The sequence below is a fragment of the Agelaius phoeniceus genome, chromosome 3 (assembly GCF_051311805.1).
Source record: "Agelaius phoeniceus isolate bAgePho1 chromosome 3, bAgePho1.hap1, whole genome shotgun sequence".
Taxonomy (NCBI): Eukaryota; Metazoa; Chordata; class Aves; order Passeriformes; family Icteridae; genus Agelaius; species Agelaius phoeniceus.
This window is the reverse complement of record NC_135267.1, coordinates 109,160,938-109,186,529: the sequence shown is the minus strand read 5'-3', so window position 1 is coordinate 109,186,529 and position 25,592 is coordinate 109,160,938. Positions and strand designations below refer to the sequence as shown.

Below are 25,592 nucleotides of genomic sequence, written 5' to 3'. Positions count from 1 at the left end.
TTCTTTTATTTTCTCTTCAGCATAAAATTGGGGTGTTGAACTCCTCACAGTTTGTTCACAGAGCTCACAGATCTATTAGTTGTCTCAGATTCAGTCTTATTCTGCATTGTGCTTTCTGAATTCCTTCCATCTGACAGCCTGTTCTTAGAGGGGCAGTGCTTTTCTGGAGTTACCTGATAACCAGAGAACAGGGCTTGTAGGGACTGGATTTAGGTTGATTGGTTTGTTATGAGATAATAGATAAAAATTTATCAAAAGTAGTGTAGCAGTAGATTACTTATGAAATAATGCAAATAGGTTTGAAAGCTGTTACATCTAAAATTAATATCAGATTAAAAAAGAAAGCTTGTCAGCATTTCCCCAGTGGTGATCCCTTGGCAGAGTGGCTGTTTATTTAAACTGGGACTTCCTTCTGACTACTTAAAACAATAGCAAATGGCTTTTTATCTAAAAGACTTTGCTTCCTATCTTAGATTTAACTGCCTTGATAACAAGATGAAGAAAACAGGATGTGTAATTTAAACAAGACAGATACCAGCGTTCTGTGATCCCCTGCCTGTGGAGGGAGTTAGGCTTTGTGTGAACTCCAGAGATTTTAATATTAGAATAGCACATATTAGAATAGCATAATTTTAATATTAGAATTTTAATATTAGAAATGGGAGAGGTGCTGTGCTGGGGCAGAGCACTGCTCAGTGCAGTCCCAGGCACCATCCTGGAGAGCAGCAACAGGAGAAGCTGCTTGGCAGAAATCGCCAGCAGCCCCGTGGGGATCTCTTTTCCTCTCCCTCTGCCAGCACCCTAGAACCCATTGTCTGTTTGGAGGTGTTTTGGAACATGCCTATGGATTCCTTTTATTATTCTTTTTAAAGAACCTGTTACCCATGAATTCCTCTAAATTCCTTTGTAGCTTGCCGATCTTATCTCTCTCCATAACTTCCTGTAGCAACAAAGTCCAGAAATTCGCTATCTTTGTATGTAACTTTTTAACCTTTAGGGTGGTAGAGATTTATTTAGGTGAAGTCAAATCAGAAGTTCAGATTTGCAACTCCTTCCCTTTGCCCTGTCATTGTGAGTTCTGCTTCTTTTAAGCAGCCTGGTTTATGGTGTACAATACAGTGAATATATTTCTTTGCAAGTAAAATGAAAAGGAGGAGCAATCATGTTGCTCCTAAAACCAAAAGGGCATTGTTAATTTTCCTCACTGTGGATTAAGTGGATGTGCAGATGAAGGAGTTCAGAGTATCCAAACAGCACCTTCCAGTTTATTCCTTTTAGCAAATAAAGGTCTGCACTAGTAAGGGAAGATCTTTCTAAACATTTTGACAATTTTTTGACAGGTTCCTTTGGTGATTGCTCTAGCAGTCTGTAATATTTTTATGGCACAGTTTCTATAAAAGTGTTCTTTGTGTGTCTAGCACAGAGGCAGCGCACGTTGCGTAATTTTTATGGCTGGAGGGAAGAGCCTGAAACTTGCACAGCTCCTGTGTATGATTTGCACTGAGCAAGAACAGGGCTTTCCTGCAGCTATTCCTTGCACCAGGTCACTGTCCTGCTGCTGTACCTGGTTCATTATTCAGATTACAGGTCAGTTTTGCTTGTTTTTCTTTTTCCTCCCCCCCCTTTTTCTTTTTCTAGCTGTCCCTAGGTAGCTGTGTTTAGAGCAAAGCACAGAAAACTGAATAGAAATCCTGTGACACAGAGGAATGTTAAAATTTTAAGCTCAGAACCTGTAATGCAGGAATGTGAGTTTCAAGACCTTAAACTTTAAATTCACAGGACCATTGTTTGTCAGGAGAAAAGTCAGTAGATTTTTATGGTGTAGTAGTATTGGTTGGCTCTTTAACCTGCCTTCCCTTCATCTCCTTGACTTGAGAGTTGTAAAATGGAAGCATGGTGACCTCAGAAGATAGTTCTAGTGGCATCACTCTGTATACTGTGACTTTGATAGAAGCTTTTCAATGTAAGAGAAATACTGACTGGAAAAAAACCCCAGCATCTATGATATGGTTAAAGTCTGGTGAAATGCTTGAATTTACTCCTCTTTTAAGTTGTATGCTGGCCATTGCATTCATGCTGCTGATATGTGTGGATTGGCATGGTCTGTGTATTGTGAATGTTAGGGTTACTCCAGGAATTTTCTCACAGCATTTCTGGATGTTTTAAGTCTTAATCTGACACTAATGAAGGTTTTGAGCTTGATTTCTCTTATATCCTTGCTTGCAATAAACAGGAGTAGGAGTAATTTTTCAGTGATGGAAAGTGGAAATTTTGTAGGCTTTAGATATTGAAGAGGTTAACAATCTAGTGTTGAAGTACAGGCAAGAAACTGATGAGTTCCTGATTTGTTGTGGGGAATCTGAAATGCTGTTTAAAACCTTCACAGGTAGTGTGCACTCAGAAGGTGCAGGTAGCTACAGCAGAATTCTTATTTTTTTGTCTGTTAGATGCTGGCTGTAAAGGGAATGTAGCTGTGTATAAGAAAATGTGCTTGTGTTCTAGTTAATTCAAAATTCAATGATGTTTCCATGTCAGGACCAAAAGCTGTCTTTATTTACGGTTGTAAAGCTCCCATTGAAAGGAGTGGAGGTTATGTAATTTAAATTTAGGCCAAATTAGGTTCTTTTGGATTGTAAAATGGAACAGTGAATGATGCAGGAAAGGCCTTACTTGTCTCTTAGAATCACAGAGGGGTAACACCTAGTGAGGATATTTGCTGACCACAGTGAGTTGCCTTTACAAATAACTTACACTGAGCTCCCATTTTAAGGTGGATAACTCTTTTTGATACAGAAAACCTCTGCCTTGTGTTTCCTTTAAAAGCAGTTGTGAACTTAATTCATTGCCTCTCTGATCCAATTAAGAGACCCAACTTTGTGTTTAGCTGTTTTGTTTCTCTGCAGTATTGTTGCTGATGGCTAGCTGCAAAAATCAGAGTGTACTTAGGTGTTTTAAACATAGCTTTTTTTCACATGCCCTTTTTTTTGTCTTGGGAAATGGAACTCATGACTGAAAAGGTGTTCACTGTTTGTTTGGGGCCATTTAATAAATGAGTATTTTTTCTGCTAATTGCTTTCATCGGTGAATAATACTAGAACCTAGATTAAAATCCAAAAATACTGCAATAAACTTGGATTCCTACTCAAATTGCAGTGACAGCAAATTGATAATGAAATGTTGTCTAGAGGTACTTGCTATTATAACTGAATCACTTGGTTTAAGTTTTATCACTGGAGTACCCAGAACTGAATATTAATGAAGGTTAGACATGATTCTGGCTGTTGTTGCAGCATAAATTTTTGCAAAGAACAGCATTTTTGGCTGTTGGGTTCCTACACCGCGTGTACAGCAAAGGAACTGAACAAAAAGCGTTAAGCAGCAATAAAGATTTTTTTTTTCCAATGAAAATGATGGCATGGGATTGTTAGCTGAAGGTAAGCATAGAGATTTTAAGTGAGTTAAATCTAGGCTGCATCAAGTAAATTCAACTTAGAATCCAGCACTTAATACTAAAAGGATGTATTAATTCAATAATAATTCAATAATAATTCAATAATGCTGTGGCTTTCTCTGCAGAGGAAGGGCTGGTGTATTGCAGCTCTCCTTGGTGAGCATCCTGCAGGGTTGTTATCCACTGGAGAAGGATCTGGAGGGAGCTTTTTGTCCTGGCTGCTGTAACACCAAGTGCCACACCCTGGTGTTACCTGGCTGCCAGGAGGGGCCCTGCAGGCTCTGCAGCAAGCCACTGTTTCTGCAGGCACCACCTGAGATGTGGGACAGGGGGAGAAGTCTGTGCTTTGCCTTCTGGTCCTAAAGAACCTTCACAAACCAAGTGCAAGTCTCTTAAGGTGTAGGACTTGATGGAAAGCTCTTTTAAAAGGCCTTAGAATCAAGCATGTGAGGCTCTGTAGGTTGGTTTTTGTTTCCTCATCAAGTTGTATAGTTTTCAAGAGTGGAGGCTGCTTTAGAGTAATCAGTGATGTTATGATACCAAGAACTATTCAAAGCACTTGTAAAAGTTTGGGGAACGAGAACTTTATTTAAATTACACTATGGCTGTGGTCATGCAGGCTCAGACAATGAATTCACTGATTCAAGCCAACAATTGGTATGTGAAAAACAGAGACCTGTTGTCTTTGGGATTGCACTTTGAGTCAAATGGCACGCACAGAGCAGGAATTTGTGCAGTCATTCTGCAAACAGACCTTGTGTACCGTCTGACAGGTTTTTTTTTTAATGCAGTTTGTTAAAAATATAACCTCCATATATGCTGAAGTCAAGACTTTCAAAAATACAAATTTGCTGATATGTGCAAGTTTTAATTCTAAGTTTCCTTTAGCCAGTATTTCTAAAAATGCCACTTTGTATATGAAAGGGGAGCATGGATAGCACTGACCTGATTCTAACACAGAGAACATCCATGCAAACTTTCCTACACAATTTTCTTCTCTGGTTTTCTGCAGACAGATTCAGACCAATCTGTTACAAAAAAGAGGAGAGAAGGGTCAACATCTCCTCTTCACTCTTTATATGTATTTATGTGCCTGGCATGAAGGACCACTCCTAGGGGCTGGACCTTTAGAGAGCAAAATCTGCTTTCAGAACCAACACCAAATAGCACAAGCCCAGAATTCTCAAGCTCTCTTTTCAGGAAGAGTGTTTTAATAGTTATTCAGCCTTCAGTGGTCAGGTTGTTTGAATCTAATTATCAGAGTTGTCCCAAGGTGTTAGAATTTATCCAGACACTAGAATGACACAGGAGAGCTGATACCAAGTTTCTCAGGGACATTGGTGAGATGGACAGCTTGGCCATTTGTTGTCACTTAATGCTCTGGCAGAAGTAGTAGCAGCTGGAGGATAAACATCTGAAGTGGTTGATAATGGAAGTTAAATGAGGCTTAAATGTGGACTGCAGCATCTGAGAAGCTAATGCATGTCTGCAGGTGGTGAACAGCCACAAATTCACATAGTTGGAATTACCAGGCACTTGCAGGTGTTTGTGTCATCCTTGGGTTTCTAGAACAACCTCGATGCCACAGAATGTTTTCACAGCATGGCTCAGGTCGGAGGGAACCACACTGGGTCATCTGGTCCAAGCTCCCTGCTCAAGCTGGGTCAGCCCAGAGCACACATGATGGCACAGGATTGTGTCCACATGGCTCTTGTGTGTCCCCAGTGAAGGGGACACCTTCACAACCTCTCTGGACAGCCTGTTCCAGTGCTCAGGCACTGCAGGAGAAGTGAGACTGAAACACAGAAGTGTTTTCTCATATTCAGGTGAAACTTCTGTGCATGAGTTTCTGCCTCTTGTGCTGTTGCCTGGCATCACTGAGAAGAGCCTGGATCCTTCCTCCTGGCACCCTCCCTCCCTCAGATACTGAGACATTGATGACATTGACATCCCCTCTGTGTTGTCTCTTCTCAGGGCTGGACAGGTCCAGCTCCCTCTGCCTTTCCTCAGAAGGGAGATGCTCCAGACAGCAAAGCTACACAAAGTTCTTCATGTACAATACATGGAGAGAACTTAGGACTTTGTTAGAACCATCTGTGATCCAGAATTTTTAAAAGAAGCAGATAAAGATCCAGACTGTTTGACCAAAAAATTTGCATATTCTTATCAGCTGGAACAAATACCATTTGGGTAACCACAGTGGAATGAGTTTCACCAGGCACCTTAATAATTGAAACCACTGAAACTTAAACAGAATAATACTAAAACCAAAATTATTATTTTACTATATTAAAAAATGTTGGGAACTGTAACCAGGAGTCTGTTTCTAGACTGTTTAGGGATTAATTTGGTTTCATTTAGGGATTCATTAGTTTCATTTTGTTTCATCTTAAGGAATATTATTGCTAAAGGTTAATGGGTTCCAGAAATGATAAAAATAGATAACACTTGATGTTGATTATTCAGCCTTACTTTTCACAGTCCCTCATTGTTTATGAGGACCAAGTTTCTGGTTCTCAGAATAGTAAATGCCTCCTATGATGGTAAAGGAAGAACTCCTGTTTTGTTTCTTCCCCCCTACCCAAAAAATTATCTCTGCATGTGCTACCATGTGTAATATTTGAAACTTGGAATATTTGTCTCTTATATGGAGACAAATTTCCTATTTCATTTTTATAGAAAATATGAAATATTTCCTAAATATTTCATATTGTCTGAAATACTTAGGAAAAATAGTGCTTTTTGAGCTTGAAAACAGACCATTTAGTGTCTCTGCCAGTGGATGGGAAACACTGAGTTAGAATCATTATTATGCAAGCACTGCCCTCTTTTTTTTTTTGGTGGGGAGGGGTTGTTTGTTCCTTTGTCAGCAACCTGAAAGTCTCTGTGTGTTGTGAAGTCACACGTGTAAGGAGGCAGAACATTCTGCTCTAACCATGAAGAGTTTGTTCTGTAATCTGTTATCCTGGGACTCTGAATTAATCAGATGCCTGCTCATAATTTACCAGCATCATTTCTAGACAGTGCTGCATTTGAGGGACTGTTTATCCTGGGCAGATAAGTCAAAATAAAAAATCACTTGGAGAAGTGTGAGAAAAAACAGTAAGAACACTGCTGAGCTGCGTCTCACTTATGTTGATGAGACATTCTGAATTCAGGCAAGACTTCTCATTTCCTAAACTACGAGAAGTGAGTGTTTAGATCCTTGCTCAGTTGATTTCCTACATGTGGCTTTGTCTCTGGAATGTTAAAGGAAGTTGGGATGCTGTAAGCATCGGGGTTTTTTTTTACTGTCACAGACATTGAGAGGCTCAAATGACACAGCACGGTGCTTTGGGCCACCAGCTGGTGCCATAATTGCAAATTGAGCTGTAGCTTTGGATCCTAATGAAGTTATGCATGCTCCTTGGGTGTTTCTCAGACATGGGAGCAGAGCCATGGCCAGGGAGCACCTGAGCCAGATACATTTGGCTGATTGATTCTCCCTCTGTGCCTTCTGAGACAGCCTCCTGCTGCTCTGGGAGCCCTCAAACCAGCACCTGAGTGCTGCAATACATTTTGTAACTCTGCTGCTGGATCCTGACCTTGTTCTGCCACCGCTGGTCTCTCCTGTGCCAGGGCTCACCTGGGCTGGATCCCTGTGGAATTGCATCACTGCCTGGAGGGGTTCCTGTGATGGGCTCAGAAAGGGGGGCTGGCACCTTCTGCCTGCTGGCTCTGAGGTCAAGGGCTGCCTGTGCACAGGGATGCTCCAAAAATAGCACCTTGGAAAGAAAGAATCCAATACACCTATCCTGACATGTGTAACTTTCTTTCAGACTCTTCCATGAGATTTCACAATATTTCTTCATAGTCTGTTCTAGTATTTCACTGCTGTTACTGTTAGAGGAATTTTCCTGTTATTCTTGTTTATAGAGGATGTTATTAGTGCATCCTCAGGTTTTTTTCCCTCTGTGTGGAATGTTTTACTCTTTTATTTTGTAACCTTGCGACTCCCATGTCTTTTTTTGATGCACTTCTGCCTTGCCAAGTGTTTTCCCAGTTTTTGTGTCTGCTCTAGCCCAAAGTGTGCTGCTTTGTGCTCATGTTTGTAGAAAGCAAACTGAAGTTACTTCCTCTTTATGCTTTAGATTTTACATTATATGGATAGATGTCAATACCATACACTTAGCATGCAGTGCTTCCCCCCTGCCCTAAACAAGTTGGCTGATGATGGAAGGCAGTGCCTGTCACTTCTGTGTGATCTTTTGTCCTTGCAGGCAGGAAGGTGGTGGTACTTCCCCTGTAGTCTTGTTTGTGCCCACATTACCTGAACCAGATTGTTACAAATAGTTCCCAAATGACCACTAGGAGCTACAGCTTTTATTTTCCCCCTCCCATACACTATTTCATGACAACCTACTCATCAATGGATTTGTCACAGAAAAGGTTATAGTGTGGTAAATCTAACATTCACAGGTAACTGGGAATCTTAGTTTTTATGAGCATGTTTTTCATACTTGGAGGTGGATTTGCCTCTCAACAGGAAGCCTCTGCTCTTGGCATAATAATAGTATTTGGATTGTTTTGGCCAAGCCATTGTTAATATCACTAGATCTTGCAGTGTCAATGTTGGTTACTTAATGGAGGTGGAGAAATTGCTTGATACATCTGTACTTAGTACAATTATTTATCTTTAAAAAAAGTAGTATAAAAGTGTTCCCTATGGGCTTACACTGCACTATAAAAGGCATGCATGTTTTTTCATGAGGCTGTTCCATAAACTGAATGTCTTTATGTGATGCAACAGTATTTTTAGGTGTTTCAGGGTGCTGCTTTACCTCTTTGAAGGCTTTTTCTAATTGTTTCTTTAGCTGTTGAGGTGAAGGAAACACAGGTGCTCATGGTGGGTCCCACTGTATGCTGTGTTTTGTGAGCAATTGTGAGCAGCATTTGCTCTGTTCCCAGACTTTCCAATTTGCTTTGAATGCTCCCTTATATTGTGTTGGCTACTTTTCTGACCATTGTTAGGCAGGAAGAGGTAAGACTGCATGCTGCTGCTTGTTATTGTATTTTTCATTTGAATATTTCTTCAAAATGCCTGTGCTTTTGTGTTGGATTTGGGTTATTTTTTTGAGAAGTCTTGCTCCTGTGGACCTCTCTGTGTGTCCACCTAATTTAGCAGATATTAGCTGTTAAAAAACACTGCCTGATGCCCCAGCTGGTGGAGGGAGATGTGTTGCCATAGCTGGATTTAAATAACCTCTGTCCTGCTTTGAGTGCGGGTGCTGCTGTAGGTCTGACCCAGAACCATAAGGAAAACAGCTACTGACATCCAAACTACTGCTTCTGACAAGGCCTGGCTTTGATTAGGCTGCCTAGGTTGCTGGCAGCCTTAGGTGCCTGGAATAAAAGTTTCTGAACCAAACCAGAGCTTTGGCTAATTCAGAGCATTGTGCTGCTGGGGTGGCTAACCAGTTTGCTGGGGTTTCTTTTCTCCTTCAGACTGGAGCAGCCTTTCTGCAGCTTTCTGCTTTGTTCAGTCTGGCTGGTAATAGGAACCCCAAGTCCCCCCTGCTTGGTTTTGCTTCCTATTTTGTCTCAGGTTTGTGGAAAACATCACCTGGTTCCAACCCATGACACTTTCCACTGGAGCAGATTGCTCAGAGCCCCATCCAACCTGCCCTACGCTCATGTCAGTGCCAACCTGGTGTTCAAAAACAAGTGTTAAATTAACAAAAACCTGGTGTTCAAAAACAAGTGTTAAATTAACAAAAACCTGGTGTTTAAAAACAAGTGTTAAATTAACAAAAACCTGGTGTTCAAAAACAAGTGTTAAATTAACAAAATACACAGGTGGGTTGCTTTTCTTTCCAGGTGAAATTAAGTTTTAGGAAGAAATTCCTTCTGGTAATGAATCTTTCTTGTAATGAACCATGGAGTGCATATTCATGGGGCTACAGTGTGTCACTCAGAGGTTAGATTTTGCTTCTGAAGCAGCTTGCATGAGGATGCAGCAGCAGCAGAACTCTTCCATGGAGTAGCATGTGCTCCTAATAGCTCATGGTTACATTATTAGCCTGGGTGGCATGCTGCTGGATGGCTTCAGGAGCAGTCTGACAAAATGTGATTAGTCTGCACTTATTGGTACACGTAGTGTCTGGGAAACCCTGATGTAAGTCTTGAAAGGCTTTATCTCAACAGTCTTGCTTGATAGCCTTTGGGAGCTTTTTTCCAAAACAAATGACTCACAGCCCTTAGGTCCTTCATAGAGGCAGTGAATGCTGTTCTTTGTGCATGGGAGGAGGGAGAACAGGCAGTTTACCTTTTTGCTTTTAAAGATAAACTCTATAAACAAAACAACCCCACAAGTAATATGCTGATGTAGGGGAGGGAAAAGGTCACAGTGGAAAAAAAGTTGAAAGTGTGTAATTTTTTGCAGCCTATTTAAAGGTTGTTAGTGTTTTCTGGAACATTACCTGTTCATTTTATGCACAGAGATGTGTAAACTGAGTTCTGTTGACTTTGTGTCACATTGCATTAACCAAATTTTATCGTTACATTTCATCACCTGCTTTTTAAGAAATTAATTTGGACAATTGGATATGCAGAAATGGAAACTGAATTGGACTATGTCAGAGACCAGCTAATTGAATTGTGGTTTTAACATATAACCACATATGGCATAAAACTGGTAATAAAACTTCTCTTTTCCCTCTGTCTCCTTGCAAAATACCTATTTGGGGTTGGTAGTGCAGTCTGTTTGCTTACCTTAGCTTAGCAGCTGATCACATAATGTATTCTGGTGTATGAATGCAAAACTAGTCTGAAAATGCTGTTTGGTGTTAATCCCCTTGTCTTGGGTATCATTTCCCTAAAAAAAGGCTTTTGTGAGGCAGGTAACAACTGAAGAGAGCTAAATCTTGCTAAGTGTGTAGCTGGTGTTATCAAACTGATGTGTGTGCTACAGCATGGAGATATTCTTGAGTTAAAGAACAAACAACCGCCCATCAACACACCCGAAAAACCCAAAACAAATAAACAAAAAAACCCAGACAAACCCCACCCAAAGTGCCTCAAAAGTCCTTATTTGCAAGCAGACCTGAAGGCCCTGGTTGGAGAGCAGGATTCCCAGAGTTTCTATGGAGAGGGAAGGTGCAGAACACTCCCTGTGTGGTTTAAAGGTTAAACCTCTGAATGGAGCTGTTGAGTGTCGTGACACTGGAAAAACCCAGCCTAGGAGTAAGGGCTGCAAACAGCAGTCACATGTGCTCTGCCATAAATCTTAAGGTATCTTAGCACTGGAATGAGTTATGAGAGACAGCAACATCCTAAAATGCAGGTTCAAACGAGGCAGGGCTGCCTGGAAAAGGTGGTTTCCAAAAGCTGGAGAGGGAGGAGAATACAATGGTTGGAGCGTTGATCTGGAGCAGTGAAAGGCACTTTTTCCATTTGGAGCCTGGTCTTGTACAATGGGAGAGGCCCCTGGATGCCAGCTGGATTGTGCTGCCTTTATGTGTTAAAAAGAGCATTTTCTGATAATTACTGCTGGATTAGCTGAACCAGTGAAAATCCCTGCTCAGATAAAGCTTTCTGGCACTTGCAGCTAGCACAGCCCTAAACAATGGATATGCTGATAAGGAGTCTTGATTTTCTAGTGTGAGCAAAATTGTTCTTCAGCTCACCTTTGCGTTGTAGTTTCTCCTCTAAATTATTTATCATTGCAAATAATCAATGAATATATAAATTTGCTTTTAAGTACTCTTTTCCCAGTTGCAGTTTTGCAAGTCTTTTTTGTTTTTTTCATTTGGAATCTATAGTGGTTAGTACAGGACTCAACCTTTTTATTCCTCTGATGTATTTTTAACACTTAAAACCACAGAATAAAAGCCTTAACTGGCTAGAGCTGCTGTTCTGTTTGGGCTGTTTGTATTCCTACTTTCTAGATTGAATTTCTAATTTCAGTTTAATGAGAATTACTTCCTTGTATGTAATGATTCACTGAATAAACTTGGGTAAGAGGAGATAAGCAGTAAAATTAAGTACAAAGTAATAGTATTTTCAGTTTAAATACTGGGCTCTCAGGGTGAGATAAGGTGTAGTCAGTTATGCTCCTTGAAAAGGAAGAAATAGAATAACTGACATCCAATTCTAACTAATATTAGAAGAAAATGTCTAAACATATCTCCCAGTTTTGATAGTAATGTAATAAATGTACTCTTGCTAAATCAGGGGGTTTTTGGATCTAATTGCTATTTTGAAAACTTCATTTTCCTGTTTTTCTAGTAAAGGAAGTCAGTAACTACTTTTGTCCTTGCCCTAAAGAAAAAAAAAATAATTATCAGAACTTTAAGGGATTTCCTGACCTGGTAATACCATTGGGTACAAAGGACTTGCACAGTGGAATTTTTTGTAAAATCATGTATTATGTGTACAATGTAATGTATGACAACATAAAAATCTGTAGGCTTTTTTCTTCTGAGTGATGTTTTTAATCAAATTTTAGCTGTTCCGGAGTCAAGTCTTAATTGTCAAGACTCAGTTTCTATCTGTACCCAAGTACAGATAGAAATTCACATGCAGAAGTTTTGGATTTGTTGAATAATTATTTGTATTTGTTCATGCAGATATACTTGAAAGTGTGATTTGTCATGTCTGGGAAAGTTTAAAATGAAAGGGCTCTTGGGAAATACAATCTCCTTTTGCTATCACCAGTAGATGTGATGCAATTTGCTCTAAAACTTGGGGGTAGAGGTAGGTGGTATTTTAATGGAAGAGAACATGGATATGTAGATATGGATACTGTAGATCCTGCTGTTTAACAGATTAGCATATTGTCCTGTTTCCAGCTGGGACACACATTTAAGATTAAAGTAAATGTGAAAGAGAGTTGCCTTTCGAGTCTTAAAATTGAGGTTTTGTCTCTAAACATGAGCATTTGCAAAGCAAAGGGAACAACTGGAGAGACAGCTGAACTGCTGAGGAATTGGGAGCAGGAAAGCAAGGCAGACACAGTTTCTCACTGTTTAACTTGGGAACTGTTTTTCTGGTGTGAAGGCAGATCTCAGTGACAACATTTAAGCAGCTAACAAGCAAAGCATCCTAAAATGGGGGAAACAAAGTATTGCAGTCTGAAGCAATAATTACTTTGCCAAGAGGTTTGAAATGCTAGAAGAGCTGCTCTCTAGAAGAAAAACCTGTGTGTAACTCATGAGAAAGATGTTGATCAATATAGTAACTTTGATGACCTTGCATAGTGGTTTAGTAATTTTTTTCTATGTGGGTGTTGTCTGCTCTGGAGTGAGACTGCTCCTTCTTTTTTTTTTTTTTTTTTATTTTTACTGTGTAACCATTTTGCTAGAATTTTTGATACAGACCTATTTGAGAGAGGTGAGAAATGTTGAAAAATAGTTTTTGTTTTTACAATGGTGCAAATGTCCGTTTGTGCTGGCTGCTTTGTGTGGGTAAAACCCCTCCAACCAAGTGTTTGAAGCACACATCTGTGTTGATACACTTCTGTTCAAGGGCTGTGTGCTTACTGCCACCACGCTCTCTGCTTAATTTTTATTGCAAGAGATGCTTGAAATAGCTGACATTGTGGGAAAATCAAACAGCTTCTACTCAGTGTTTCATGGTGCATCTAGATCATCCAGTTTTCTAGGACAGAACGTTGGATGTATTGAATGCACAAATGTAAATGTTAATTATTAACTAGATTGAAATTAGTTACTGCAGTCGTCTGTTGGTGTTCAAAGTTAAAAGTGGGTCACTGAGTCTCAAAATACTTTTGCAATGAATTCTAACATTGATTTTCCTGTTTCTTCTTGTGCTGTTCTTTGCCTGCTAATCTGGAGAGGAAGAGTAGAGCACTTCAAGCCTATTGCTTGTGCAAGTAACAATTAGTGTACAAGTAACCTGTCCCTTCTGTTAGAATTACAGCAGCACATCCATGACAGGACAGATTCCTCTGAATCCTTCTGCCAGCTCCAGAAAAAGCATTTAATTTATAAATAAATGTATAAACACTGGTAGAATTTTTAGATCATATTACCTTTACCACCTTGTTGTTATCAAAGTCATTAACTGATGAAATCAAGATTCAGACTTTAGGGAGTGCAGAATTTTTTGCAGAATTTTTTTGGGATATGAAGGATATTCAGAGGAAAAAACTGATCGCAGTTTTGAATGGTTATAGGTTAATTTAAGCTGCATTTAATAAAAGAATCTATGCAATTGAGATTCTACCTAAGGGACTAGGTTTTAATGGCAAGCCTTAGTAGCTTGAGGGAAGTGTATTAGCAAGCCTTGCTGGAAGAAGGGAGGAAGTTGGGGGGTGGTGGATGAGTTGGAATCAGGAATTTCTTCAAGTTAAAATCTTGCCTGACTTGCAGTCAGACTTGGAAGAAGAGCTTCTGAAGTAGCTGTGTGAGCAGCCACTTCAGGAAGGATATTACTAATATGTAGGGTATAGGAGGAGTGAAAAAATAGTAGTTTAAAAAGTGATATTGAGAGATAAAATGATGTGGGAAACAAATCAGAGTTATTCAAATGAGACTGACTTAGCCTTGCCAAAAAGTAATTTGGATCAAAGAAGAGGAGAGTACAAGAAAAATGTGCTGTTCCATGAGTAAATGCAGTAGTTTGGCAGGAAAATTGAATTCATATTTCGATATAGGTGGTAACTTTGACTGCATTCAGTGGCAAATGTAAATAACCCATAATTGAAGTGAAAGCAGAATGCTTCCAGATTGTGTCAACTTGATGATGATAAGCCCTCCTTGATTTGTGAAATTTGTGTGTGGAAACCTGTGCTCCAAGAGGAGAGCAGACCTCTACTGTAGAGAGGCATTTAAGTGGAAATTGAGTATTCCTTTGTTTTACACGTTATCATAAACGTCTCTACTGAATGCACAACATAAGGATGCTCATTAGCTTTTCCTGTACAAGGAAGCTGCTGTAACTGGGGTAATTTTTACACATCAGTGTTTGCTTACTACACTGTGACAGGTCTTGGGTTGCTTAAGGATTCCTTTGTTTTGAGCTGCTTGAATAAGGCCCAGAACTTTGCCTTATCCTGGTGCCCTCAGAAATGAGGACAGGATTGTCAAGAGCTCTGTTTATAGTTGAAGTATTTTGTAGTACAGACTTGTTAAGAGATGTCAGAAATTCATGAATCGATCTTATGTGTTTTGTTGGGAGGAGAGTGTGAAAGAAATTATTGCTTATTATTAAATATTCTGACATTTATTTGGTAGTACACATCAGTGATATAAATACTATGTTGTTTATTTAAACCTCTTACTTCTAGGCTTTGAATATTAGAACCACCAGCAGTCTCTAAGATCTTCATTTAAAGGCTACAGAAGGAGAGGCTGCTTGAAACTTCAAGTGTGAAATGCATGTTGTTATTTTTGGGAAGAGCATTCCAATAAAATGAGGTGCTAAGGCAGAAATTGTCATAAATAAAGTACTTATATATCTGCAGTTCAGTGGGGTGTTCTCAAAGAATTTTATTTCTTCTTGAGCCACACACTGTCTTAGTCAAGGTGGGAGTTCTTGGGGCTCATCTGCTCCCATCGCCTTGGCTGGGATGAATTTTGAAGTCTCAAAGGGTGGAGATTCCACAGCTTCTCTGGGCAGCCTCTCCTGGTATTTCACTGATTTCTTGGTGCAGCTTCTCTGTGCCTGGCTAAAAGCTCCTTTTCTGCACTTTTTGATTATCTCCCACCTTTCTGTAGTGCACTTCTGAGAAGATTGTGACTCTTGTTCCCTGTAATTCCCTGTTGAGTAGTTGAGAGTGGCCATTATGTTCTGCCTTAGCTGGAGACTGAACAAACACAGCTGTGAAGCCACTCCCAGTGCATCTTTTCCTCTAGCCCCATTAATGGTTTTATCTTTGATTTGCTCCAATTTGTCCAAGTTGTTCCTTCCACTGGGGAGCCCAAAATTGGGCACAATGTGCCAGATGCAGTCTGAATAGAGGGGAACAATCACTTCTTACATCACTGAGGTTATTTTGTGCTGGGTGCAAGTTTTAAGCCCTTGCCTCCAGATTTCTTGAGGTTTCTGTCACCTGATTTCTGCAGCCTGTTGAGAAACCTCTGAACAGCAGCTCTGCTGTCCAGCATACCAGTCTATCCCAATTGACAGAAATGCATCCACAGACTGGCTGAAGTTTCATTACATCCCATTTTCCTGGTGATAAATGCATTAAACAGCATTGGGGTGGTATTGATCCCCCTGAGAAATGCTCTGGTGACACTTTAGCAGGGAGATGTCAAACTGCTCCCTGCAGCCCTCTGAGCCTCTGGCTCCCCAAGCCTTGGTTCTTGTTCTGCTGCAGGATGGTCATGACATTTGTCTTCTTCAGGCTGCCAGGAGCTTCTCTTGATTGCCCTGTAGGGCTGTTAGAGTGGCCTCATGGTGTCACCACAGGGCACCTTCAGGTTGTCACCACATGGCACCTTCACCTGTGTTGGGTGCATGCTGTTCACTGGATGGACTCTCTGTATCCAGTTTATCAAACTGGAGCTCCTGACTTTATTTCCCTCTAATGCAATACTCATGGAAACCTGGAAACTCTGGGACCAAACTTGGCTTTGAGACCAAGGCAATTTTATATATATATACACACAAGCCTTTTCTTGTACTTTGCTGCTCACCTGCTCACATTTTCATGATTAATCCATAAAACCATGGAAGGTTTGGGTTGGAAGGGACCTTAAAGATCCCCCATTTCCAACCCCTGTGCCATGGGCACAGACACTTCCCCCTAGACCCAGTCCAACCTGCCCTACACTCATGTCAGTGTCAACCTGGTGTTTAAAAACAAGTGTTAAATTAACAAAATAGACTGGTGGGTTGTTTTTCTTTCCAGGTGAAATTAAATTTTAGGAAGACAATTTCTTCTTGCAATGAATCTTTTTGTAATGAGCCATGAATTGCATATTCATATGTTAACACTGGGGCTAGAATGTGTCACTCAGAGATCAGCCACCTTCCCTTTACACAGCTCTCTACATCAGAGGCTGCCCTTATATATTAAATAGGTAATGTAAAAATGCTGCTCTCTTGCTGTTCAGGAGGAGCTGGGCATTGGTTATCTGAAAGTAAAATGAGTTACATGATCTGTGCTGCTGGTAATGTAATGATGGATTCTGTTGCAGCACCTTCAGGAACTGGGATTGCCTGGGGAATCTGGGCTCTGAAAGCTGTGATTTGTACCATGTGTCAAAAGCTTAGGAAATAACAGAAGAAGGTCACTTTTTTGTTAAAATATGTATAGAACATAGGAAATGTATGGATGTTAAGTGGTTTTTCACAGGAAGTCATCAGCTGTCAGTCTAGTTGTTGGAGATGTTGTTTTTCAATGCCTGCTTAAAAAGGCTTTCCCCACAGTATGTTGGGCTCAGATTCATGGAATTGCAGCAAAGAAGGCAACAAACCCTCAAAAAATAGGCTGTTTGTAGGGAAGAGCTAATATGTCTGGCTAGCTTTTGGTCCTGGCCTTTTAATGCCTTCAGGTTAAAAGCTTTGAACTTTTCAATCCATCATGATGGCTCCTATTCAGTAAAGATACTGATTTTTATGGTTGTTAGCTTTGTTCAATTACAGGGTACCCTGGTGCTTCATTCCCAGATTTTGCTCTAGAGGTTTTTTTCCATTAGCTTTGACAACAGAGACAAACCAAGAAATTGATTTTTGATAAAAATCTGTCTTGAGATAGGTGAAAGGTCATGGTAGGAATCTTCTGCTCCTGCTGTAGTGTTGAGTAAAATCACTCCCCAGACAGAATTAGCCTTTACTGTGGCAAAACCTTTGGCTTGTGATGCCACAGTATTGAATCTGCTTCAGTTCCTGCATGGATTCTGCACAGCCTTTTAGTGTAAGCAAAGTGGGAAATGCCCTGAAGAAATATGTTTGAAAAATCAGTGGAAAAATGGATTTGATTATAACAATGTAATATTTTCAGGAAAAGATCAGGATAAATTACCAAAAATGCCATGTCTAAGGGAACACCCCTGTGTAAGAGGATAAAAGAAAACAAGGATATGGATGAGTGCATGGAGCAAGCATAAACTGAATTATCTTATTTCATGGTTCTGTGGAGTCTAAATGCAGGACTTTATTTTACCAGTATAAAAATAATGGCTAGAAAGATTTCCCCTGTCAGTGTACATGTGCTATAATGAAATCCTTGGCCTCTGTATAGTCCTGATTTTTTTTTCAAAACATCTGTTGGAAATATTTATTGGAAAAAAATATCTTCATGATTCTCTGTGGGATGAAAAGATATGGAAAATAGTGGAAGAAAGTGGGAAAACGTTACTCTTGTCTCTTGCAGGTTGTTTCCTTGAAAATCTTACCTCCAAGCTAAAATAATGAAGGCTTCTAATAAAGTATTTCCATCAAGTTACCACTAAGTTTGCATACAAGGCAAAGACCAAATCTGTGTATAAAATTCTAGTATATATCGAATTCTAGCACATATTCTTCTCTGTCTCAAGCTTGGAATGATGGATGATCAAAGTTCACAATTCTGTACTTTTTAAAGGAAGAAGACAGCAAATGGTTATTCCTTCTGTCTGCTGAAGGAATTGTTTAAAAAACGCCCTTACCTTTGTGTATGAAAGGATTTTAGTGTCTGTTTCTCTTAAAAAACTGGTATCTGGTTTTGGGTAACTACACAGTCTGTTTAAATTGAGAGCTGAGAAGTGAAGTATCTTAATATCATCTTTGGTTGGACTTCAGAGAGTATTTTTGAATTTAAGGGTAGCTAAAATTAGTCACATATGTATATTTCATTAATCCTACACTACATTATTTTATATATAGCTAGCCATTGTTAATACAACTAGTTTCATGCTACTCAAAATCCATGTTTTTCAGTCTATTGTTCTTAATTCCTATTAATACTTCTGGGTTTTTTTAAGGTTTCTCTCTGTAGAGTCAGTGTTTATTGGTTTGACTTGTTGTGTTCTCTCCTAGATATTTCTGATTTCCTTTGAGGGAATAGGTGAATTTTTATGTGAAGCAGCATATGACAAACCTGGAGACAATATTGAATTGCCAACACAAAATTGCTTTGTCCATTGCATAAAAACATGAAATACATGAATATATGAAATGTTCGGGTAAAGAAAATTTCTTTGGGTTTTAATTTGGGAATTCTGTGTGAAAAGTGGGCTTTCACTTGACACCAACCTGCTGTTCTAAATAATATTTCTCTTTCTGCCTGAATGTCCTGCAATGATTTCTTTCAGCTGTTTGATATTCACCTGCTGCTGTGGAACAAGCTACAAATGCAGAATCATCAAGGAACAGATTTATAGCAACAAGAGAAATTTATGAGACTTTTCTGGCTCTGACAGCAGACTTCTCCTAAATTAATGTTAAATGCTTTTATGCACAAGATGAAAACCAATTTTCTTTCAGTGGAAGGTGCTCATTGAGCAAAGAAAGTTTGTCCTCGGCAAACCAGCTAAAACTCTGGAGTGTTACAGAACCCTGTGCCAAGAGCAAAGCACCTTTCCTTTGCCAGCTATTAATCCCAAAGATTCAGTTTCCCCTGCTTCTCAGCACTACTAGTGTTATTTCTAGTTGGGACTTTCCATGCAGGATTTTCTGCTGGTTTCTGCTGTTGCAGCTAATCTGTATTGTGAGTAATTCATGAGAAGAAAAAGTGGGAGAGATGAATGAATCTCTCGCTTATCAGAGACGGAAAAGTGGGAGAGATGAATGAATCTCTCAGTTATCAATCAAAAGTTTTCCAGGCACAGGCAAGTACAGGAGAGCTGCTAGTGAAGCAATCTGGGATTTTTCCCTCTGCATTCACCTCCTGTTCCAGCAGGCTCTCTTGTTTGAATTGGATCTGCTGGAGGGAATCAGCAAGGACTCTTGTGCTGCGGGGGGTTGTAGTGTCTGAAGAAGAATCTGCATGGAAGCAGGTCAGATGAATCAGCTGCTCCTAACTGAATCTTCCTTTAAAACCTAAATAGCAAGTAAATTCTGTCCTGGCTGAAGTGTTGGAGTGGGCAAGCTGCATCATTTGAAGCTGGGTACGAGTGCACAGCACAGCTCAGTTCCTGCTGCTGTACCAAGTATGTGATTTTCCCTTGCCAGCACCATGTTTAACTGGCTTTTAGTAATGCAGGGAAAGTTGAGATTCTTCTTTTCCAGCTGAGGATGAGTTAGAGAAACTTAACTTCTTGAACTGCTGTGTTCACCTCTGCAGAGCCCTGAGGGTTTATGTTTTTCCATGATGTCCTGTTGATGGTGTGGATGTCTTGTTGGCAGAAGGAGGAGAAGAATTTTTATACTCAGCCTCCTCTGAGATGTCCTTCTGGCTGAAGTGCTAAAATTCAAGAAATGAATACAATTAAAGCAGCTGATTATGAGTTAAAAACCTCAAGTAATCCAAAGTTCTTCCCCTCTCCTCACTCACACCATCCCCATCAGCAAAGCCAAGCCCTTTCCCCTACTCCCAAAAAATAAATATTAAGCTGTGTAATTGAGTTCAGTCTGGAGCACACTTGAGGGCATAGGAAATATTTCTGTGTTAACTTCAAGATGCTGAAAACCAGCCTAACTGTTAAGCCAGATGAGCAATTTAGCATACATGGCAACTTTGTCTAGAGTGTCTGCTTTAGTTAATAGAAAGTAGTGGTACGGTATATGTGGGATTTTATGTTTTGGGTTTTAACTTTTTAACAGCAAAACAGAGAACACACATTTTCACTGTGATGTACCAGTTGGGATTTAGGAACAAGCAGGAAAAATTACCTTGCAAAGCACCACCACTAAGATAGAGAACTTTATATCTCCACCAGCATTTAGCTGCTTTTCAAAAATGTGTATTTTTAAGATGTTAGAATTGGAAATGTTTAGAGTTTCTTTCTAGCTTTGTGCCACATGGTTTGAAAAATCCTAAACAGGCGTTTGATGAATCAGTGTCTCTTCCCATTCCTTCTGCCCTGCAAAGACTGCACATTTTAAGAACACGTTGTTATGTCTCTGTAAATTGAGAACATAGCAGGAAAAAAAAAACCAACCTGAATCACCAGAGGCAGTGGTAATGGGATATAATTTTTCAAAACCCTCATTGTTACATTACTGACAAAAATAGCAAAGGTTGAGCATCAGAGCTGTCACAGCTTTTATTGGTATAGTTAAATGACCTTTTCTGTGGCTGCAATTGTGCTGTGTTCCATATGAGTTTGATCCTTCAAGTATGTTTATCCTTTTTACTTCTTGAGGGAGGAAAACCAAGCATCCACTTCTTGTGGAGAGGAAAAAAAAAAAGAAAAAAAAAGGCTTAGGTCAGCAGACTGGATTGGTGTCACTGTGCATTGAGCTTAAGAACTTGGGATGTGAAAGAATGAACACATTCCATCTGGGCAAAAGAATGATGTCTGCTAGGGTTCAGTTTGCTATGGGTTTTGAGCTTTTTGTATGATCTCATCACTGGAGGAGGAAAGTATATTCTCCCATAAGAATAATCTTATGATTCATTACTACTGTGGTTTTTTGTGTGAGCCTTTTGAGTGCCAGACCTCCCCCCACTCTTCCACCCCAAATAAAAACCAGCCACCCTGTCGCTGGCTTTATATGGTACTGCTGTAGGTGGACTTACCCAGAATAATGGCTGGCTTTAACAATCAGAGCCTTGCATCTTTGTCTGGAGAATAGCTCCTCCTAACATAGATTTATCCAGCTATTTGTCAAGCTTTACATTTTGGGAAGAGAGCTTTGTACACTTTGTCTCCTAAGGTTTGGTAAGCACTTTTTTGCATGAATGTTCCCTCGTATGAATTTTCTGTTTTCTGCAAATAATTTCATATACCTAGTTTAGTAAATTTACTTGGGAATATACTGAATTCTCAGTTTTTCTTTGTTAGTATTTCACTGTAGCTCCCCAGCACACTGCCCTAATAATCCAGCAATCAGTTCTTGGAGCAGCTGTGCATTTTGGCAGTAGCCTGTGAAGCTGGAGATGCTCAATCTCCCACATCCCCTAATCAACTCACATATTGAAAAGGTGCAGGCTAATCCAAGTCTAATGGTTTCTGGAACCATTACACCCCACCAGGAAGAGGAAAATTTGTAGATAGGCAAGTAAACCCAGTAGGATGCTTTTGAAGGCCTAATGACATGGCATTTTTCTCTTGCAACATAACTGGAGACAATTTGTTTATTTGCCACCAGTGTAAGGTAATATGTAAAAAAAAATCTGCATTTGTGATCAGACCAAAGTGAATCTGGTGCAGTGAATGAAGGAAGCCATCCTAGCACAGGTCATGTAAGGGACACAGGTGTCACAGCAAAACCCTGGGGACTGTGAGGAGCTCATGTATAAATACTGAGTATTTATACATGAGTATTTACTCATGTATATATATATGAATATATATATATATATATATATACATGAGTAAATGCTATATATATAAATGATATATATATGTATATATGTATATGTATGTACATACTCATGTATAAATACTGAGTGAAGACCTGTTCCCTAATACAAGTACAGCAGGGAAGTGTCATAAGCATGAAAAGCAAGAAATACAATAAATGATACCATTCTTATTCACTTGGCTGTTGCTCTTTTGCACAGGAGTTCATATATATTTGTAGAATGTAAGAGACAGGTTCTAGTAACAGTGTGTATGTTAAAGTCAGAATTTTCCTAGAAAAAAGTGGATCTTCAGAAAAAACCCCTAAACTGTATTTTTCTTTAGACCTGTCAAAGACAGTCATGAGCTAACAGTGTGGATTTTTGATTTGGTGTAACCCTTTGAAGTTAATGGATTTCTAGCATGCTTTTCTTTTTGCATTTTTAAATATTTTATGGTGTCTAATTATAATGTACAATATACTATATTCAGATGCTAAACTCTCAAATTGCCATTGAAGAGCAGAACTAAAGATTCTTTTCACTAAAGCTCATGCCTCTGTGCTTTTCTTTTTTTCTTCATTTTAGAGAACTCATTACTAAGAGAGAGTAATTGAATAAATCAGCCTTTCACCTGATAATTATTGAACCCTGGAAATAGGCTAGCATCCTGTGATGGTTTAATTTCTTTCTGATAGGGATCTTTTCTTTCTTTCATTTTCCCATCTTACTCTTGCACTCTGATAAACAAAGTGCTGTGTGGTGGGAACTGTTGGCAGGAGGGGAGCGTGTCACCTTCAGATTGATACCTGGATATGAAAATTACACACTTGGAACACTGAAATTTTAGTTACAGCATTTGTATGAAGTGAAGGCAGAAGGTTTATTATGTAGTGATTGAAAAGGTCAGCTGGAAATGGTTTGTATTCGCCATTTTTTTAAAGTTTGGGAATCATCTCATGTGATTATATGAATAGGACTAATTCCCCTGTTATGAAAATTTTTGTTTTAAATGGAACACGAAGCAGTTGAGATCTAGACTTGGTTAATGCTTTCAGTTATAAGACATGGCCAGAGAAGTGGAACTAAAAATAGTTTAGCAGTTGTTAAAGAAAAGCTAGAAATTCAATTCAAGGTCATCTTATTTGCACTTGTGAAGAGTGCCACTTGAATACTGAATAGTTCTAAAATTAATAGGTTCTTCTTCTTTATTTCTAATTTTTTTTGGTATGTTAAATAAAATAATGTCAAAAGTTGTATAAACTTGGGCTGAATAAGAGCACCTGAAATTGGATGGTGTGTCCTGTTAAGTCTCCTGCTCACTGTACCATTACTCACTCACTCTCTGGTTCTACCTTTGTTGTAATTGGAACATATTAGCTTAGAATCACAGTCTCCATTTTTAATAGAATATTTTTCCTTTTTTTTTTTTTTTTTTTTTTTTTAATCTGTCTGGCACATGACAGAGTAGAAGTTACTTTTTGGCAAGAACTCTGCAAACTAAATCAGTATCTAGGCCTGTCACCTATGGTTTATTATGCCTGTGATTGATCCAAATTGAAATATAGCAAAAATTTATTATGGGATCAGAAGTTTTCCAAGTTTACTATCAGGCATTTTAGAAAAACCACTACTGTTTGTCATGTACTTTGTGAACAGTACAGAATGTTTCTAGGTTTGAACTTGGAGATGTGTGCCAAAAATATCTAAAAATAAAGAAATCCAGTAGGTTCTTGCACTGTCCTCTTCTCAAGTGAGTGAACTGTATTTCACTGTGGCATATATTTAATGAGAGTGCAAAATGCCTAAAAGCTGTACCAAAATTGATTTTCTTTGCATTTAGTCTTCCTGTTTTGAATGTGCTCCTTCCAGTCTAAGCTATAAACTATGCTTAGAAAAGAAGCACTTTAGTTATGTATATTATTACTTTATTATCCCTAAATTGAACTAGAAGAAGGGTGGTCTAATTAAAGGTTGTAATCCCATTCTGATCTAGTTGTTGGATAGGTGATGGGGTTAGAACACTTGCATTTTGAAAATGAAGAACCTATTTCCTCATTTGATCATGAATCTCCCACGTGCATGAGAGACTTGATCTCAGTATTCTCTCTTCTCCATGAGCCCTAAAGAGCATCCCAGTATTGAGCACTTTTGGAATTGTTAGAATGCCATGGAAAGTGTGATAGAAATTGATTCTGTTTTCTCAAAAATGTCGGGATTGAAAGTTAGCAAAACAGCTGGATGTACTTAGGAATTTTCTTGTTTCAAGAGATGTGAATAAGATACTGAAAAATCCAGCATGGTCTTTGGAAAAAACCCCAACAAACACACACACCCCTTCCCAAATCAACCAACCAATAATAATCACAAAAAACAAGATGGGTGGGGGAGGCATCCTTTCCTTCTTCCATGAAATATGAAGAAATAATCCTTTACTTTCCTATGTCTCCTCAGCCTTCTCAGTTTTCCAAATGTTAGGCCACATTCCTTACAAGCCAGACATCATGTGCTTTCTATAATGTTGGATGTGCTGGAGTGCTGTGTTCACAGAATCTGACTTACTGATAAGAAATCATTCCTTTCTATTTTGGTTTCCTGTCTGCATCTGGACATTACCCCCAAAGAGAACCTGCCATGGTATCACCCTTTCCTCTCCTAATGAATACTCTGTTTCTGCTATGGTCTGATTTCATGCGTTTCATAGAGGATGACATTCATGATATGCTCCTTTTTAACTTCAGGCTGTAGCTCAGCTTCCAGATGACTGGCACAATCAGGGTTAGCTACCAACAGCAATCTCCTGATGAATTTGCACTTTCTGGTGATCAGTAGAACCTTTTCTCAGGGAGCAAATGTTACATCTGGGTGTCAACTGTTGTAAAATATGTCAAAACCAAAACGTGTTTCTATTGTGAGCTGATGAAAATTTTGTGCTGGACTTTATTCCCTGTGTTTGTTTTCTTGTCTATATGTTAAAATGTGCAAGGGCCTTCCAATTCTCATTTCTTGTAGGAGTAATTTCCACTGGGAAGTGTAGATTGTATGAAGCTTGTGCAACTCCAGATTCTTTGCTCTTTGCAGAAAGCTTTGTACACGGTTGTGGCATTTAATGAAAATTCATGGCTGGTGGTGAGGAAAAGGAGGGGGAAAAAACTGTAAGGGGGGAAAAAGTGCAAAAAGAAGAAGTGAATACCTTCTTGATCTCTTTTATTAGTTGTCAGGCCTGTCTGTCTGGACCACAGCTTTTCAGAATGAACTCATATATGCAAAATCTCAAAGTCCCGGTGGTTTTGTGTTCAGAAAGGTGGAATTTCAGCAAGTTGCAAGGGCTATTGCTTTAACATTTTAAATTAAAACAACTTAACCAGAAAGATGATGCTTTGCCACAAGTAATTTCATTTTCTCCTCCACTTTGTATGTTAACAGTGAACAGAGTATCTGCCAAGCACGAGCTGCTGTCATGGTCTACGATGATGCCAACAAGAAATGGGTACCAGCTGGAGGATCAACTGGATTCAGCAGAGTTCACATCTATCATCACACAGGCAACAACACATTCAGAGTAGTGGGCAGGAAGATTCAGGATCATCAGGTGAGGAAAGCTCTGAAAATTTAGAATATTAAGTCTTCAGCAAAATTATGGGACCAATTTTAAAAAATCGTGGCTTTTTTAACTGAAGTAGCAGAACTTTTATTGCTTTTTCCCTGTGAACTAAGCACTTTGCATACCCCCAAGGCAATAGTCCTTTTGCCATTCCTTCCTAC

At 39.3% G+C, this 25,592-nt stretch overlaps 1 protein-coding gene across 7 annotated transcripts in view; it reads left to right on the top strand.

The window, feature by feature from the left end:
* ENAH (ENAH actin regulator) overlaps nt 1-25,592 on the top strand; it is a 93,166-nt gene that overhangs the window by 19,779 nt on the left and 47,795 nt on the right. For all 7 annotated transcript variants that reach the window (XM_054629894.2, XM_054629893.2, XM_054629892.2 and 4 more), the window contains exon 2: nt 25,254-25,419. In XM_054629894.2, the coding sequence (XP_054485869.1) occupies nt 25,254-25,419 (166 nt within the window). The remainder of the gene's footprint in view (nt 1-25,253; nt 25,420-25,592) is intronic.